The sequence below is a fragment of the Carassius gibelio genome, chromosome B17 (genome assembly GCF_023724105.1).
Source record: "Carassius gibelio isolate Cgi1373 ecotype wild population from Czech Republic chromosome B17, carGib1.2-hapl.c, whole genome shotgun sequence".
In the NCBI taxonomy this organism is placed as follows: domain Eukaryota; kingdom Metazoa; phylum Chordata; class Actinopteri; order Cypriniformes; family Cyprinidae; genus Carassius; species Carassius gibelio.
This window is the reverse complement of record NC_068412.1, coordinates 5,890,880-5,909,083: the sequence shown is the minus strand read 5'-3', so window position 1 is coordinate 5,909,083 and position 18,204 is coordinate 5,890,880. Positions and strand designations below refer to the sequence as shown.

The 18,204-nt window shown below is 42.0% G+C and overlaps 2 protein-coding genes across 6 annotated transcripts in view; one reads left to right on the top strand and one right to left on the bottom strand.

The window, feature by feature from the left end:
* LOC127976228 (ral GTPase-activating protein subunit alpha-2) overlaps positions 1-12,064 on the top strand; it is a 154,197-nt gene extending 142,133 nt beyond the window's left edge. For 3 of the 5 annotated variants that reach the window (XM_052580507.1, XM_052580506.1, XM_052580508.1), the window contains 2 exons: positions 5,064-5,188; positions 10,193-12,064. In XM_052580507.1, coding sequence (XP_052436467.1) covers positions 5,064-5,188; positions 10,193-10,350 — 283 coding nt within the window. In that variant the 3' untranslated portion in view covers positions 10,351-12,064. Of the gene's footprint in view, positions 1-5,063; positions 5,189-8,401; positions 8,439-10,192 lie in introns of all 5 variants that reach the window. The other 2 variants (XM_052580509.1, XM_052580510.1) reach the window with 1 other exon arrangement.
* A 57-nt stretch (positions 12,065-12,121) lies between these two features.
* On the bottom strand, positions 12,122-16,291 carry LOC127976231 (insulinoma-associated protein 1b-like). Its single transcript, XM_052580513.1, has one exon. The coding sequence runs from the start codon at positions 16,023-16,025 to the stop codon at positions 14,679-14,681; it is 1,347 nt and encodes a 448-aa protein (XP_052436473.1). The 5' UTR covers positions 16,026-16,291; the 3' UTR covers positions 12,122-14,678.
* Between the last annotated feature and the right edge of the window lie 1,913 nt (positions 16,292-18,204).

Genomic DNA, 18,204 nt, shown 5'->3' with positions numbered 1-18,204 from the left:
TTGTCAAACTAGCATTGTGACCCTGAGTCAGCGGTGTTATATCCAGGCTGAGGTGTCCTGTGGGGGGAGATCTTTTGTTGTGTGTGTGGACAGAGGGGAGGGGTTTCAGGCTGGGATGGGTTCAGAAGGTGGTCCCAGGGGTCTGGCCCCTGAGTTGACTGCTAATGAGAAGCCATCTGAGGCCCTCTGAGTCCCTGTGCACCTTGAACATGGCCACTACTGCCACCTGACCTTGGCTTTGATCTGCCAAAGTGCTTGACCTCTCAATTCCCCACTGGCCACCCCTTGCCATCTGGACAACAGCACACATACTCTTCATCTCGCTCTATCACCCTCCTGCACACGTCAGAAAACATTATCATTTCAGGATGACTGATTTGGGTGATATAAACAAATATCAGTTTTTTCCACACTTAAAATAATGACTTATTATGTGTGTAGAAGTGCGGATTATCTATTTTTATTTTTTTTAATAATATGTAGACAGTATTTAGCTAAGTGTGTTTTTGTGCTGGTTTAGGTCAGTGGATAGCTGGTAATGGTGGTAATGAAACACCACTGTGTTTTACTCAGAGACACAACGATTCTGCTGTGAATTTGTTTTTGACCATTTTTGTTGGCCCTCAAAAAAAAAAAAAAAAAAATGAGTCAAAAATATGACTCACAATACCCTTTTTTTTATATTTTACTGTTGAATATAATCCATCACATTTGGAATCTCACTGATATTTGGGAAGAAAACCATACCCTTGCTTGTGATATTGCTTAACCCTATGAAGCAAAACCTCATACAGGGCCTTTAAGAATTGCCCCCATATATTGGATTTTAAGGTCATTTTAAGCTGCATTAAACTAGGCTACATCACAATAAGAGCATGCGTTCTCGAGGAATGTTGCATGTTTTGCAAAGTGTGCATTAAAACAACAATTACGATATCAACAATCCTCATCCTCGCACCCCTATACATGGATCGATTCAGATTCATACTCGAACCCAAATGTTTCCCTACCATTTGAAACAATCTTTTTGTTGATGCAGTGTTCTGCTTCGGGTGTTCTGGGTGAAGACCCCGTTGAATAGATTGTTTTGGACTGTTCCTGAATACTCAATGAGTCTGTGCGCTCCCCTGGGCTTCTGCTCTCGACAGCCTTTAATGCCTCGCCTTTGTCACCTGGTGCACCGTGGGGTGGCAAAGTGGCCTCCAAAAGAGTGGAAAAAGAGCATTATCTCTTAAAACCCCTCCGCAAACTGCTTAGAGGACATTTTTTTCCTCTAAAGTGGATTTGCTTCATCTGTTTTTCCCAGCGCTATTGTACTGTTTGTTTACACACTTTCTTCCCCTTTCTCCCATCTACGCACAATCTGACCTGTGCTCGAATGAGGTCATCACATTATTTTACATGGCAGGGGGATGTTAAATTTTGACACCACATCCCCAATCTCCAGCGCTTTCTAGAACATTCTGTGTAGATGTTCTGGGAGCACAGAACTGTGGGAGTCATGTTCTTGCCATTAATGCTTTTGGAAATTCCCACTTTGCTTGGTTTGCATGGGACTGGAGTGTTTTCCATCGCAGGTGCTGTCAGGGTGACTTAAGTTACAATCACGTTGGGAAATCCCTAAACTTCAGATAAGACTTTCTTCTCGTCGACAAATTGTGTAGATTCCCGCTGGTGTGCGTAAAGTACAGAATTACCCCGTGTTTGTTTTTCTGTCCTGGATCGGTGTCATCCGAGCGACCTCTGTCCGTGCAAACATTCAGCATATTTCCTGTATGTTCTGTTCTCCCTGCTTCCGACAGAGACGAGCGCTCGGACGGCGTGCGAAGCCTGCGTCACTGTCCTCTGCTTTATTGAATTAATCCACACCACCGTCATCCAGCCCAACTCACGCATTCAGCAGAACAACTTGTGCCACAACAATTAGAGAAACCCGAGACGGAGAGGAGATGGCAGACAAATCATGCTAACAAAAGCAGCTTGATTGTTTTGACTCCTGATGCGTAGCTGTCTTTGCCTTTCTCATGCTATAATGTTCAATAAAGGACAAATCCCACATCTAAACACCGGTATACATTTATGCAAACAGCTGCCGAATCTACGTGGTATCACGAAAATTGTGTGCCAGAAGCCGCAAACATCGTTTAGGCACAGATAAATGTACAATACATAATGTGCTGTGACCGCTGCATACATTTGTTCAATAGATGAGAGATTCGTTTTTTTTTATCCTCAGGAAGTGGGAGTGCAGGTTGGCCGATGGCTGCGGTGACTCCGGCTGAGGTCAATATTTGTTTTAGGAATCTCAATAGCTGAGCCACGCTTAAGTCATCTGCATCTCTGATAATGGAACGCCATATGGCTCTGTTGACCTTGTGGGATCAGGCTTATTATCCCTTATTCTCATTCCTCTCTCTCTCTAGTTCACGCACATACACTTTTCTTTTGCTCCCATTACTTTACGGCGCTTCATATTATTCCTTTTTTAATGCTTTTAATTTTCATTCCTGGCGAGCCATAAAGTCACTTTACTGTAACGCTGTCCATGTTTCTATAGCAGCAAAACCTGCTAAATCATTTTTAGATGGTTATCAGAGCAAGTGCACTCAGACTTGTGTGTAACACAGAGAATATTGTAGTTTCAGCGATGGTCGGCTTTATTTAAAAAAAGTTTTTCTTCCAGATATGTGTGCCTCCTTCCTCCCCGCTGTGTGTTTTTAGCAGAAAAGCATGCAGAAGTGAAGCAGATTGCTCTCTCCTTGTGTGCAGCCCTCAGGCTCAGGTGCCTGTCAGTGCTGGGTTCAGACAGACCTTTTCAACAATTTGTCACGGTTGCCTCAGCCCCTGCTGCGCCGGCACGTGGCACACACACACACACACACACACACACACACACACACATGCGCTGTGCTGCAGCCAGCGTGGTCATGATGGAGTGCAAAGGCCTTGGCAACAGCCTAGCGCCTGGCGGAATAAGCAGCCTCCCTAATGAGATGGGAATGGCATCAGTGGGGCCCTCCAGAATTTCAGCAGGCAGGCATGTGGCCCTGGAACGCCCCTGCCTCCACTCCACCACCTATTCATTAGACATCAGAGCGCACACACATACACACTATATATACATGTAAATACAGCAGTACACACAGATTGTATGCGTGTATCAGTTTTCGAGTGATTGCCAGGCTTGCGTTGGTGTGTATGTGAACATCTAGGCAGAAACACCTGCTCGAGCGTTTGTTTGGACGGTTAACGGACTGTGGCTGTAACTGAACAGGCTACGCTCACCATGTGTGTAATGGCTTTAGGAGTCTGCTGGAAGATCTGATTTGTTTCATCTGCCATAGTACAAGTGCCCACACTATTACATGAAGTTGCCATTTGCCCTGAAATGCCAACTGGAAAGTGCCGGACCATAAAGGAAAGCTTTAATTAAAGCGAATCATAATAATCTTTTTTTGTTGTTGGGTTTTTGGGTCCTTCTGTTACATATCCTTTTTAATTCATTTGTCCTGATTAATTTAGCTTCCTGTACATGGAGAAAAAGATGAATATTCTTTCATCATTTAGATCCTCATGTGACTTTCTTCCGTGAAACACAAAAGGAGATGTTTAGCAGTATGTTCACACATGCAGTCAAAGCATATGCTGTCGCCAAGACTTCTACATTAAAATACACTCTTTTAAGCTCTTTATGGCAGTCCCTCCAGAAAAACCCGATTATGCGATCGCTTGATTTAATGCATAATCAGCCAAAGGCCGCATATTTATGCGGGGGTCGCATTTTTTCAAATACGCCGCTCTTTTGCCGCATAAATTACCGATTTCAGAAAGCAAAATATGCGGGGCTAGCATGATTTCATAATTCCTGTATTTTTTTTTTTAAAAAACAGAAAGTTGAAAAATGTTGCGTTTACTTCACACAAGTAAAGCGCCATTTTCCCCTATTGCCATGGGAACCTTATGAAGTGACGTAATTACGTGACGTGAACATCATCTACAAACCCCGCGGTGAAACCAGGGTGAAACTTGAAGCACGCAAATCATTCGTATTTGCCAAAAAAATAAGCGCAAAAGAACGTACAAAGCAGTTTCCCGATTTGTTACATGACAGTGGAGCCAAATTATATTGCGAGAACTTGCGAAAACTGCGGTTTGATGAAATAGAGAAAAAAGGGTGATTCCCCAAACACCCCCTTCTCACTAGGATACTAACACTGTTGTAGTTTCATTCAGAAGTTGATGCAACTTTACAGTTGTAAGATTACAGAACAGTACCAAAAACTTACAGTTGTAATTATATTAGTTGTATGTAAAATAATTTACGTTGCAATAAGAGATTGCAACTTAAATTTTCTGTGATTTAGTATGCTCGCTTTTCATAGGAAGTAATAAGAAATTACTCTTTACATTAAGGGAGTAGCCAAAACATCAAACCGCAGTTTTTGCAAGTTCACGCAATTTCATCGCATAAATATTTTTTTGTTTTATAAATACATTTGTTTGTGTTTATATGTTTATATATGAAATATCAGGGTTTTCAGCTCCTTGATACCACTCCTGGTTTAACTCGCTTCTCTTTCATTTGCAAGTATTTCTGGTCATCTTAATAGACTTGTGCAGGTGTGTTTGGTTCTGGCTTCTGAAGACACAATCGCACGATAGCTTTGTTTCAGAAGCCGACCAAAATTATTTCAGTAAGCTATTTCTTCTGTTTTTGCCCCCCACTTACTGTTAGATCTCAAAATGCTTCCCTGCACTTCTGCATATTCAGACTAACAAAACTCTCGAGACCCGGTGGCATTTGGTGTCATTGGCATCAAACATGGTGCAAGCATCTTGCCATTTTTGAGTATGCATGGATTAATTTTAGTGTGTTTCTCACACAATAAATCTGAATAACTCCCTTGAGTTAATGAGTCCCTTTTTTTGGATGATTCTGTTTCTTCCCAGTGTTACTCTGTGCTGTTGTTTGATTTCCTTGATAATCTGTATTATCCCATTGTCTGTTCGTTGCTGCTGGGTAATTTCAGTGGCTGTGTTGATTTTCCTTGACGGTCTCTCAGTTATGAGGAGAGGGCTCTCTACCTGGAGGCCATCATTCAGAACCACAAGGAGAACATGACCTTTGAAGACTTCACTGCCCAGGTTTTCTCACCTTCCCCCAGCTACTGGCCAACGGGAGGTGCAGGTGAGACACTGTTTCTGTTTTTATTCTCCTTTCCTCTTTCCTGTTGTTGATAGCAATTTATTTCACCATCTTGTTCTTCATGTACATACAATAGTAATCACGACAATTGTGCAGTAAGTAAATCTAACCCTAAATCTAACATTAAACTTTACATATGGTACACACTACAAGTGCACGTATGGTAAAACAAAGTGCAGTTATGTTGTTTTCATTTGACTGTCCCATGCATTCTTCTGAGGTGGATGATGCACAGGTGCACGGAGCGCTCAGCCGCTTCAGTTTAAGATCAATACAGCCTTCGACTGTGAAAGCCCAGTAGATCAGTCTGAAAGTGTGCTTTAGCACAGCTTAATGAGTTACACAACTGAACGGAGAAAGTGATGTGGTTAAAAATCTATTTCAAGTGCTCTGGATCAGGGTCCCGACAGGAAATTACAGGTTAATATCATTTTTGATTTCTAGACCTCGAAATGTCATGGAAATTAATCAAATATTTAAACATCTTGGACATGTCTTCTGTAATGAATATATATTTGATTCACTTATGCTCAGCTCTAAAAGTTTTTTTTGGCTAGAAATGCCATTTGTGAGTTCAATCATTATAAAATATATTTTTATCTAATAATTACATGACTGGAAATTAATTGGCAAACCTTTGTGGGAACCCTGGAGAACAGTCTGATCAGTGTTATATACTATATTGCCATTTTTGTTCACTTTATTGTTTTACATTTTCTGTTTTCATTTTAATTTAATTTTGATTTGTCTGTCATTTTATTCTTTTTTTTTTTAATGTCTATATTGTTAAGTTTAATTTATTTCATATGTCAACTAAACCATAATGAAAAATGATTGCTAGCCAGCTAGCTGAAATAAAATGAATTTACGTTTTTTTTTATATTTTATTTTGTTTCAAGCTATATGTTTGTTTTGTTTTTGTTTTTTTAAGTTATCAGTAATTACCCTGTTTCTCATACTACAATCATAATTCTAAAAAACGTTTCATCTGAGTTTTTCAGGATGCTGTAAATCTTGAATCTTTAGTTCAGTTATCTTTTTTAATTTCCAGAATGACAAAAATGTTCTCCTTGTTCGGTGGGGCATGCAGTGCATTTTTCATGATGTGTTCTGGATGTTAACTGACCCAGTCCCTGAATGCAGCAGTGATGGTGTAGTGCACTATTCAGGACACATTCTTTGGGATAATTTAGCAGAGTGATGCTCTGCCCGTTTTGATTTCTCTAGCGGCACCCATTTACCTCGCTGTGAAAGTCTCTGTGGTGACCTCTGTTGACTGCATAGGGAGCAGCACACTGACCTCAGAGAGAATGAGAATCTCATCCATTAGACACTTCAATCTCCATTTCTCTGGCGTTCTCTTCTTTTGCCTCTCAAACACATCAAAAACTGCTTCCCCAGACTGTTGTTCTCTCTTTTTCCTTCTTCTGTTGGCCTCATTCTCTCTTTTGTTCTAATTAGCTTCTCATGTTCACTCTTTCTGTGCTTCACCTCAGATGTCATTCCTCTTTCCTTTCTTCTTTCTGTTTCTTCTCTTTGTGTTACAAAAACCAAAGTCTGTATTTATTTACTAATTAATCATTTATCCATAAAATGCAGGCTTAGGTTGGAAAAAAGTTTTCTATATATACATAAACAAAATATAAGCTCTGGTCCCTAGAGAGCGGTGTAGCCAGACAGCATTATAATGATTCTTTAAACTGAGATACATAACTTTATAATTGCACAATTACAATGTCATTCTGACCAGTGTTGATGCTCTTCAGAATTCCTTTGCACATAAACTGGATATATAGTAATTCACATGTTCCTAATTTTACAATTTGACATGGGGTACAGTTTCACTGTTCCAGTGTAGACATAGTAAAGGCATTGCTGCGGCTCAAGCACTTGTGCTTTTAGGAGATAACTTCTTATATAGCCAGGTATAAGAAGAGCAGTTGTGGAACAGAGCCATAGATTCCCTCATAAATGCATGGTCCAGACCCATAGAGGAGCGTTCAGACAGTGTGGGTTACAGTCTATGACGCTGCTCCATGTTTCGCCACCATCTCACCCATGACAGCAGGCAGGCGCTGGCCAGGGATGGTTTGGGACGTGGAGTACCTCTGGGCCAAGCTGGACTGTAAGACTTTTCTGCCTGCTTCCTCCATTACGCATGTGGCCCACTATCCTGTCTCTGTCTCTGTCTTTCTCACCTTTTCTATACACCATGCATGTTCCCTCTTTTATGACAGTGAATTGAGCACATAGACTTTTTTTCTTAAACGGCTTCTTTTTAAAAATGTTACACTTCTGGAAGGAAGCACAGTTTATCAGATGAAAAGTCCACTGATGCAGACTGTTACAAAACCTAGTTCGCTTCCAAATAAGCAACTACTTTTCAAGACAGCATTCTAAGCTGAATGAAGGATTTCCCCAGCAAGCATGCATTAAATTGATTAAAAGTGACAGTAAATTTCAAATAAATGCTATTGTTTAGAACTTTATATTAATCAAAGAATACTTCATTATTATACTTCAGATATTACTAATGTTGCTGCCAGTTGTTGAATATGATGCCGTCAGATGCTGTCTATGTAGGCAGCTCACTAGGTTTTGGAACAGCGCTTTGAGGTACACATATATACATGCAGGGTTCGGTGCCTTTTAGTCATCTAAAAAAAGATGGCAATGATTTGTTTAATTTCAGAAATGGTAAACTGGAGTTTCTCTGAAATACAACAGATTTTGTTGCTTCTATATCATCACCTTGCACTGTTATGAGTGTTATTCCAGTGCAAACACCAAACTATCACCTTTGTTCAGAAATGACCTCAGTTACATCACACAAGGTTAAATGCACATAACGTGAAAAACCTTTTGAAGAGTGTTTTGCATCCCGCAGATTTTCTGTTCGGTTTCCTGTGTTAAATATTCTTTCATTCTCAGAAAACACAAAGAAGTGAAGTGGGCCAGTGTGAATAGAAATGTGTTTCACCGTCTGCTTGTGTTAGCAGCCACAGTCTGTCATGATCACTTTGTGTTGTGTATCTTAACATTTTGTTGTGTTGTCCTTCCCTGACCCCTCAGCATTAACATCTAACAGCCATATTTGCAACAGTGTTCTCATTCTCTCTGTCACACACACACACACACACACTCGTGACGGTGCGAGGCTTACGTGTTGCTCTATTGTCTTCTCTCCCTCTGTAGATTAAGTGTGTTACAGGTGTCAGTACAGTAACCCAAGGTAAGAGTCTCGGTCTGAAGTCACAGAGACCCCGCCCCCTTTCCCCGGCTCGTCTGCTCATCTTCCCTCTTTATTTCCATTAATGATCTGCGTCTGCTCGGAGCTTTTAAAGGAGCACAGAGGCAGAGCTGCATTGGGGCTGGCTGTTCTCTGATTGTGGACGCCAGCGGAGGAATCGTAACACAGTAGCAGCATGAATGGGTCGCCATCCTCCTCTCCTGCATGTCTCTGCTTTATTCTCTCTTTTTCCCCTCTTTTCTCCTGTTGCTTTGTCCTATGGCGTGTGTCTGTTTGCCTGAGGCCACATCTGACACTAACACCTGCCCTACTGGAAAATGTCTTTGTCACTTACGCTTTTGTTTGGATTGCTGCAGGGAACCGATGGGAATGAAGGGACACTTACTGAAAATATATATATATATATAAAGGCCAAACAGGAAATAATTCTATAAATTCTGAATATGTAGTTTGGGGTGAAAGGTTGTAACCTTTGATTATATTCTGTTTTGACTATATTATTAGATATAAATTTGAATATGTGCCATTAAAGGTCACTGTAAAGTTCTAGATCTGGTTTATACACTAGCAATGAAAAGTTTGGAAACATTAAACTGATTATTATTTAATTTTTTTTTTTTTTTTCAGTTGAAATGTTTATAATTTGATGCATTTTTAATAATAATCATCATCATCACAATCATCAGCATCATAATGATAAAGAATGAGCAGGTGTGACCAAACTTTTCAGTGTGTTAGTGTGTATATAAAAATAAATTCCTCCTGTGGAACATTTTGGTGTTCCCACTTTTATTTTTTTAATGTAAGTGTATTTCTGAATAATACTTAAAATAATATTGTTAAAGTATATTACAAGTATAAAACAAAATAGAAAACCATTTAAAATATAATTTTGTGTTTGGCCCCATGTTATATATGTATTTTAACTCTTATTCTCATATTTTCCTTTTCTTTATTTTTTTCAACAGTGTTTAATGAAACAGTAGAGGGTCTGATAAAGACATAAATTCTCAGGGTTTGCATGATTGATTTGATTCTCAAATGAAACCTGATGATCAGACGTTCGTTAGTCGATCACTGTGATGACGAGCGCTCTGGATCTTTCCGCTCCGCTTCAGTGTGGAAACAGAAGATGGCCACCACAGATAGTTCAGTCAGCGTTAGAGAGGAGGTGCGTGCTGGCATCCCGAGTCCTCCTGAGATGGTCTCTGTGGACGTGTGGAGCGGACAGCACCCCGCACTCGTTTACTCCTCCCCTGCTCCTTTCACATGCTGAGACTGTTGTTCTCCGCTCTCCTCCCCCTCTCTCAAACAAGCCCTGGAGTGGAGGTCCTCTCCAATGAGCGCATGTTCCCCACACCATCTGCTCGCAGAAACTTGAGATGCCCATAAAAAAAAAGAAAACGGTCGAAAAGAAAGAAAGAAAATAGCCAAGCAGATGCCATCTTGACAAAGCAGGAAGCTTGTTTAATTTAGATGCTTTCAGGAGGACCAGTGTCTCAGATCGCCAGCACAATCCATATTTTGCATTTCTTTGTTTTTCTCGTTCTATTGACGTTTCTTTTCTGCAGCAAAGCGGAAGTGCTCTGTGTAATGCCAGTTAGCAGTTCTCAGCATTTTATTTAATGTCCATTTGCATCCGTCTCTATCAGAGGATGTTTTCTGCTTCAGCTGCTCATTAATATCATATCTCTGCTGATTCTTCACTCTGCGTGTAATATGTCCTGATTTCCCAGGTTCCCTCAGCTGCAGCACGAGCGCTGACCTCAGTGTTACTGTGATGACCAACGACTCCGGCGACCAGGTCTCGCCCACCATACCCCGCGCCTCTAAGAACCGTGTTTCGGGAAAGCTCCGCCGCTCGGCCAGCGCCATCAGCAAGTCCTCCAACTGAAGGCTTCCTCTGGCTCCAGACTGCAGTGTGGATGAATGTATCATTTGACTCTAATGCTTTCCACCCGTTGTTGTTGTTTTTTTCTCCGTTTTGAAGTCAAGTAGCAGTGAAAGTTGTCATAAAATTATGTAGCTTCACTTGCAGTGAAGAAACAGAAACTGAATTTATGCTGAAGCGAATCTGCAAATGTGAAATCAATTGCTATTTTCACAGCAATGCTGCGTTTGGACTGCGATTTGTCCCAAAAATGTCCTTACGACAGAGTAGCGAGTAGACATTTCAAAAACCCTGAGCTATTAGCTAGTTTGTTCTTTGAGATTTTCTTTATGTCAAACACTGAAACCCAATCATTGAGGCATAGGGGGGAGACTTTTTGTCCCGTGGCAGCACTGAGGCGCTCTTACAGCGCTCTGGGCCAGTCTGAGAAAATACTGGCAATCATCAAAAAGAGTCTCCAGTCTCCTTTTTCTACTTCAATAATGTAATCAGTGGCATCTGAAGTACAGCAGACTGCACTGAAATCACTTTTGCTATTATGATTTACTTTTAAGCAACGTGTTTGATCATTTGACAGAACTGATTTATGCCACATGCTGAATGGAAAAGGCAGGTGTTTGTATTTCAGTCGAGGTGGAGCGCGAGCGTGTGCTTCTTCATTTGTGAACTGAACCTGTCCCGTTCCTGTCATGTAAATCTACTCCCACATTCCAATGTTTTTGCACTCACTCGGTGGTGAAGATGCCCGTAGGTCGATGTTTGTTCCGTTCTTCCCTCTGTATTTGGATGTACGTTCATTTCAATTTCATTTGATAATATATCTATTTGTTTCATGTTGTGTGTATGTATATATATGGAGAAAGACCTGCCATCGTACTATACCTGACTAAACTCCTCAGGTGGAGCTGTGTGAAGGGAGCTGTTCACAGTGCCTGTGTAGTACCTGTCCGTTTTAATTGCCCCCACTTCCCACACGGAGAGCAGTGTGTTTTTCCGACGAGTCTTACATTTCACTGGAGTAAATTGAATGAGATTGTCTGCGTTTTGTGAGAGTGGCTTCTGTCTGATTAGATGCTGGATGGGGGATCTTTTCCACCTGCGTCCCTGATTCCCGAGTGCCCTTTACCGTACCAGCAGCATGCCAGCGCTTCTCTCTCTCTCTCTCTCTCTCTCTCTCTCTCTCGCCTCTCTTCCCGTAGAGACACGGCCTGGTTGACATGGAGGCCAGGTGTAACACGCCCAGGCTGCAAAAGCACACATGTTGCACTACTCTGCCTTACCTGTACACTTGTCTTTATTGTCTCGCTTCGCCTGATACCTTTTCTCTCTTCCACGCTCTGAATGAAAAACGCTGACGAATGTTTGCAGAGCCACAGCCCAAATCTCAACTGGGACGATGTGGGTCTGAAATGGGCTTTGGGTTAAAGATACTGCAACTGGCCTGACTTCTGTTTGACGATATGTTTATTCAGTGTAGACTTGTTTATTGTGTCTCTCTCTTTTTTCTTTGAATGTTCTTAATTCTGAAGGATATAAATATATTAATGCCTGTAATATAATCTTTGTATAAGATGCTGAAGATAAGGAAGCTTGAAAATTTCGTCATGACTTGTTAACATATCAGACTGTTTTTAATAGAAAAAGTAATCGCTTTATCTTTACTAGAAATGTGAAGGAATCGAAACATTTCATTAAATCGATTTGAAGTTCATGTTTATATGCATTTGTTTGGTCTGTTTTTGTTCAGTGTTTCATGATTCATGGGTAGTTGCTGTGTCCTGCAATTTGATGTAATTTAAACTATTTATAAATAAGAAACGCCAATTGTATAAAAAAAAAAAAATCATTGGAGCAAGGTTCACTTTGAAAAGGTTTTCTCTCTGAAATTGCTAGAAAATGTTACAAATTATGATGGATAACGTTGAGTTAAACATTAAATTTTGAATTATAAAGGTTGATATAGTATTTTTCTGGTAGAGTATATTCTAATAAGATTTACTTAACAACTTTAAAAAAATTATTTGACAGTGTCTTTAAGTGAACTGCAATAAGAGGGGTTAAAAATGCTGTTCCACTAACTAAACTAGACACTTCAGTTTAACCCAAATGTTGAATAACTATTAAATGTATTTACTATTTTTCCACTACATACAAACACTTATTTCCAAACCTGTACGAGTGTCTTTCATCACAAAATGAAAGTCATTGTAGTCCAAATACTTTCTTCTGAGTTCAACAAAAGAAATGTGTTTATGCATGAAATGGGACATTGATTTTGACCCCCCGCTATCCTGCTTCTGACCTGGAGAAACTGTATGATGATGTGCTGCTGTACTGTCTGTGCGTCTGAATCCATCCGTGACTGCTCTTGTGGGAGAATGCATGGCCATATTGTGTGTTCGAGCGAGTGGGTGGAAGTGATGCTCGGGGTTAGAGGTTGGTCTGTTGCTGGAGCTGAGGGAATATTGAGGGTAACCTGACCCTCCTCCCATCTGTCTCCCCTGCTGCTCCGTGAGCACAGACGCGTCCCTCGCTGGAGTACAGGTGCACACGCTCCAACACCTACAGCTCATGCAGGTGGCCTCCAGCACACTCACATTTAATTACTGACTGACTGAGTGTGTGTCTGTGTGTGTGCAAAACCTGACCAAAACAACATGCATGATTTTTTTCTTCCTTTTCTTGCCAATTGCACTCTGAAAATGCATAAAATAGCGGTTCTGCTTAAACTGAATCAAGAGTAAAATCATTAGTGAGAAACGGAGGACAGCTGGGATGCGTGAACTTTACACATGAAAAGAATGTGCAGAGGATTCTCTAGTTTAAACAATCAGATGCTCATTTAGTGAACTTCACCCAGATGACATCTTTGATTTATTATTTGTATTTGTATATACTGATAAATTGACTCTTTCAGGAACATGTTATGTGAGTAAAGCACAAGATGGATTGGATGCTGCTTTAAAGATGTTTCATGGTCAATCGTACAAACCAGGCACAGATAGAAAAAAAAATGTTTCCCACTTGGCTCAGAATCAATAATGCCTGTGTTGAAATGCATTACAGGTTAATGCCCTTGTACATTATTACAAAGGCTGTTGTCACTCTTTAAATGCTTTCAGCTGAATTTACAGTGGGCCAACTACATTATTCATCGATCAAGCAGAGCTTACATGGTGACTTCAGAATGACCTGACCAATTTAAAATCAATACCGCTGCCATTTAAAGCATGGAAAGGGTCTGGGATAGAAACTGAAAAGGTGTGAATTGCCAGAAGCTGACTTTATATCATTCGAGCATTTGACACCTGTGGAAAAACACCTTGTAGCTGCAATAACAGTTGGTCATGCTGCACATTAACTTTGCAGTAGTAGACTGCACAAAAAAAGCCCCACTTTGTCCTTAACATCACACATTTATGTTAACTGCATGAATCTGTAGATGGTACCTTTACGTGTGCATGGAGTGAATTACATTACTGTGCTCATATTGTGTTTAGCGTCCAAAGGAAAGGTCGCTGCCATTTACAGTTCCCATATTAAGCGATGGTAACTGTCTATGATATTCAAATAAACTATTGTATAAATAGTAGACAGTGGGATTGTGGGCAAGTATGTGCATACAAGAAGCTTTTTCATTTTGAAAATATTTTATTTGAGTTGACAACACGAACGCACATATAAAGCGCTAGGTAGCAAACATTTAGGAAAATAAGCTGTATACGTAGAAAAAGATTGCATCTATAAGAGCTTCACGTTTCAAGAGAGCGCACAAAACCCAAGACAAGATGATCTCGACACAACGATTCGACTGGGAGAAAAGTCACACAATAATTTATACAAAGCCATTGAAAATAAATAAATACATAAATAAATAAAATATTACGAATAAACATATTACAATAATTTTACATCATGATAGTAAGCTGTAATTGTGTGCCGACATTCAGAAACAGTCATTACACTGAAGAGTTCTTAAGGCAGTAGTTTGATGTTTTTCTCTAAAGGCATTTCTGGCTACTAAAGGGAAACTTTTCAAGATTTGTTGATGTAGTTTTCAATAGGAAGAGAGAGAGAGAGAGAACATTTCAGTCCCATAATCCACATACTAGATTAAAGCTACAGACGTGAAACGCACAGCATGTGAATTCAAGGCAGAGGTACAGGAACATATCTTAGGTCTAGGAGCTATTACATTACCATGTGTGCAAGCGTTCTAGAAAAATACCTTTGTAAGGGCCAAACTAATACATTTCTCCAGACTTTTCTAGCGAGGGGTTGGATGAAGAAAATAGATCGTTCTAAAAGGACAGATCGGTGTGGGTTCGTCTTCAGCAGGCGTTACGCACGGGCATCTGGAGAAGGATGACTTGCCTGTTTTCGGTGGGGTGGCATTTGTTGATGTGCCTGGTGAGACCCGGCGAGCTGTAGAAAGTGGCGGGGCAGAACTTGCAGGGAAACGCCTGGGAGTCGTCGTGCAGCAGGCGCAGGTGTCGCTCCAGACTCGCCCGGTTCGGCAGCTTCTCTCCACAAGCCGGACACCCGAGACCGTCCGCGGGGCTCAGATTGAGCGGAGCCGGGCTTTGGCTGTCCTCCGAGGGCATGATGTCGGGGCTCTCCGCGGTGCGCAAAGCCTCTGCGAGGAGCTGATTTTGGAGCGCCTGGTGTCCCAGGATGTGCTTCCTCAGGTAGGCTTGGCGCTTGAACCTCTTCCCGCAGTGCTGGCAGTCGTAGATCCCGTCGTCGGAGCCGGACTCTGACAGACCCGGACTCGGGGAGTCTCTGTCGCCGGGGAACGCCTCGGGAAACGGTTTGGTGGGCTGGAGGGCTTGTTTGGGTGCGTTTGGCACGCGCGGTTTGTGCCAGCGCCGGTGGGAGGCCAGGTTCGCCGGACAGCTGAAGACCTTCTCGCACTCGGGACACCTGTACTCCACCCGCACTATCCGGGAGCACTTGTGCTGTGCCAGAGAGAACGGGTCCGAGTATTCTTCTCTGCAAAGCTGGCAGATGAACTCCCCCAGGGGCCTGTTGGTGTTGCCCGAGGTCGTGCGGGGCTTCAGGTCCACGGGCCCCTCTTTGATTTTCAGGCCCAGCACCGGGGATGTGGTGACCTCGTCCTCGAAGTTGAGTTTGCGTATGGCTTTGGGTTTCTTGACGCTTTTGCTGCTTTTACGCTCGGCGGCGTCAGAAGGTCTTTTGGCGCCGGGTCGGATGACGGGCGCCGTTCCGCTCCGGTTACTGTTGCTGGTGCCGATTTTCAAGTCGACTGGCGCGAACAGAAGATGATGGTCCAGGCTGGTGAGAGAGGCGGGAGTAGGGAACGACTCGGCAGAGACGGGCGAGCCGAGGTTGAGACTCCTCTCGAAATATTTCCTGTCGTGCTCCTTGCTGATGGGCCGGGTGGGGCTGTACAGGGCTTGGTATACCGTCTCCGGGTTGCCGAACCGCACCGGCTTGGCGCTGTGGACCGGCACCGGCACCGGCATCGGGGCCTCTGCTCTGTCCGACGGGAACGCCGAGGTGATGCTGTCCGGCTTGGAGGCGCTGGGAGCGGGTGGTGACGCGGCGATCGGCGCAATCTGACAATCTGGAGCGGATCCTCCATCATCATCCGAGCGTATCCGGTACGAAACGAGCGCCGCTTTCTTGTTCCTTTTCACCAGGAATCCTTTGGGCATGATGAAGCGAGGATGACAAGGCACAACAAAACGAGATCCAGAGCTATAAACGCGCCGTCCGCCTCCCTCCCTCTGAGAGATGCTTTTGCTCCTCGACGCATAGCTGCACTCTTTTTAAGCCGGAATGATGTTTTGTTCTCGCCCCTCGCCGCCGCGTCTTCGTCCAATCAGGAGCGAGCGAGGATCTCTGCGGAATTGCCCGTGGGAGGGCTGAGAGACTCGGACCGGGCGCTCCAGAGCAGATGTACATGGCCTTTATTGTAGTAATGCGCGCTGCTCTCCATTCACGGTCTGATGGAGATGTATAGAGAGCAGCGCGTGCCGCAGAGGGAAATGTCACTCACTGACCATCATCGTCGTCTTCACAATTTGGAATGAGCGACAACAAAGAAAGTTCTTCTCGGAATGCTTAGTTTAGAGCAGTGATGGAGAATGTCTTCACTTAAATCCTGAAGCATGCTTATGTGTTATATATTTAGAATGTTTTTAATATTTTCATTTTATGTAGCTACTACATACTGAAGCTTTAAGTGTTTGTTTCGTTTGCAAATCTACATTGAATTAAACTGTCATTTTAATGCAGAATGATTTTAAGTACGTCGAATGCAGAAGTGATTACATTAAAATTGCATTTATACAATAATTTATCATCGAGCGCCTATAATTGCAGTGCAAGTTATTACACAATCTAATGCTGAGGTGAATAAGAGGAGGACGCTTTATAGTAGTCATTTTGTAAAATATAAAATATTATGCAAAATAAATGAATCTTCGAGGGAAATTTTTTTTTGAATGGGCTAATTGTTTTGTCTGATTGTGATGGCGTTGTTTACAGTTTAAAGTTTCCGTTTCACGCGTATTTCGTGTAAATAGCGTGTACTAAAAATAGCAGTTCCACAAAGTAGTTACATATTGCATGTTATTAATTAGTGCGTTTGAAACACGAACAAGCTAAATTTGTCTAAAGCGCTTCCTGTTTGCAAATCTGGACATTAAAGAGATTTGTAATGCCACGCGTCAGTCTGAGGGCAGTATAAATCAGCTGGCTAACGCATGCATAAGTCATCAGAAGAAGCCCTCATCTCTCAACACAATAGCCGCGTCTGGCCGGCCGTCACAGGCTTTTTTGCCTTTGAAAAGCAAATTGATCTCTACAGGGATACACAGCAATCTGGCCAAAAGAGAGACGCGTGCTGGACGCAATCAAAGATGAGCACTGACCTCGAGGTCAAGCCAGGGGTCAGCCATCATTGCATTTCTTCAAACCACCATGACCGGTGACAACTTCAGACACTGAAGCGTTTGCCAGAATGTTTTACTGAACGCTTTCCATAGCAGCGCATTTACTACTAAGTCAAAAAAAATAAAATAAAACCTTACAAAGTGTTTTAAAAGCAGCTCAACTTCTAAATAAAGTTCACTAGTGTTCACTTCGTTGATGCTCTTCTAACTACAACGTTTTAGTTTACTTTGAAATAAAATCATCTGTGGTGTATTTTGAGTCACAAGCACAGAAATAAAGAGAGTCTGAAAGTTGAATAATTAAATAATAATTTTAGTAACCTCTTAGAATCATCTTCAGTAAGTTATATTTCAACAAATGCACATGGAAAACACTACAGCAGGCTTTAACTTCAACGATTTATATCACAGAAACAAAGGATCTCATTTCTACTCCGTGAAACAGTTGCTTTAAATTCTCTTTTGCGCGCATAATTGGACAGACGTGTTGCACGGGTTTGCATTCATCTATTGTTCCCCTCATTAGCATAAAGCTGCTGTATGACCGAGTCAAATAATTGCTCGAGCATTGAGATATGCGCCTGCCACCATTCACCCCTGCATTTTCACAAATATTACAACACTAGCGGAGTTTAACACGACACGCAATACTCAAATTTCCCTAAATATATCTAATTATAACATGCATAGTTGCGCTGCCTCATCCAAACGTTCTCAACATCATCTAAAGTTCTGCTTAAATCATGCATCTGCACTCAAATGGATTTGCGCTCGTCTAATATTTAACTTCATCTCAAGTTCAGACTCTTCGCTCGTTTTCCTTTTATCGGAACATGTTTTGCTCTGTGTTAACATTCTGTGAAGTTTGTTTGTCTAGGTCTTACCCAGCACAATGCACTTCGATGGCATTTTAATGATATTGTGTGCGTGCGCACCG

Coding starts and splice junctions, on each gene's coding strand:
- LOC127976231 (XM_052580513.1), bottom strand. CDS start 16,025: ATGCCCAAAGGATTCCTGGTGAAAAGGAACAAGAAAGCGGCGCTCGTT.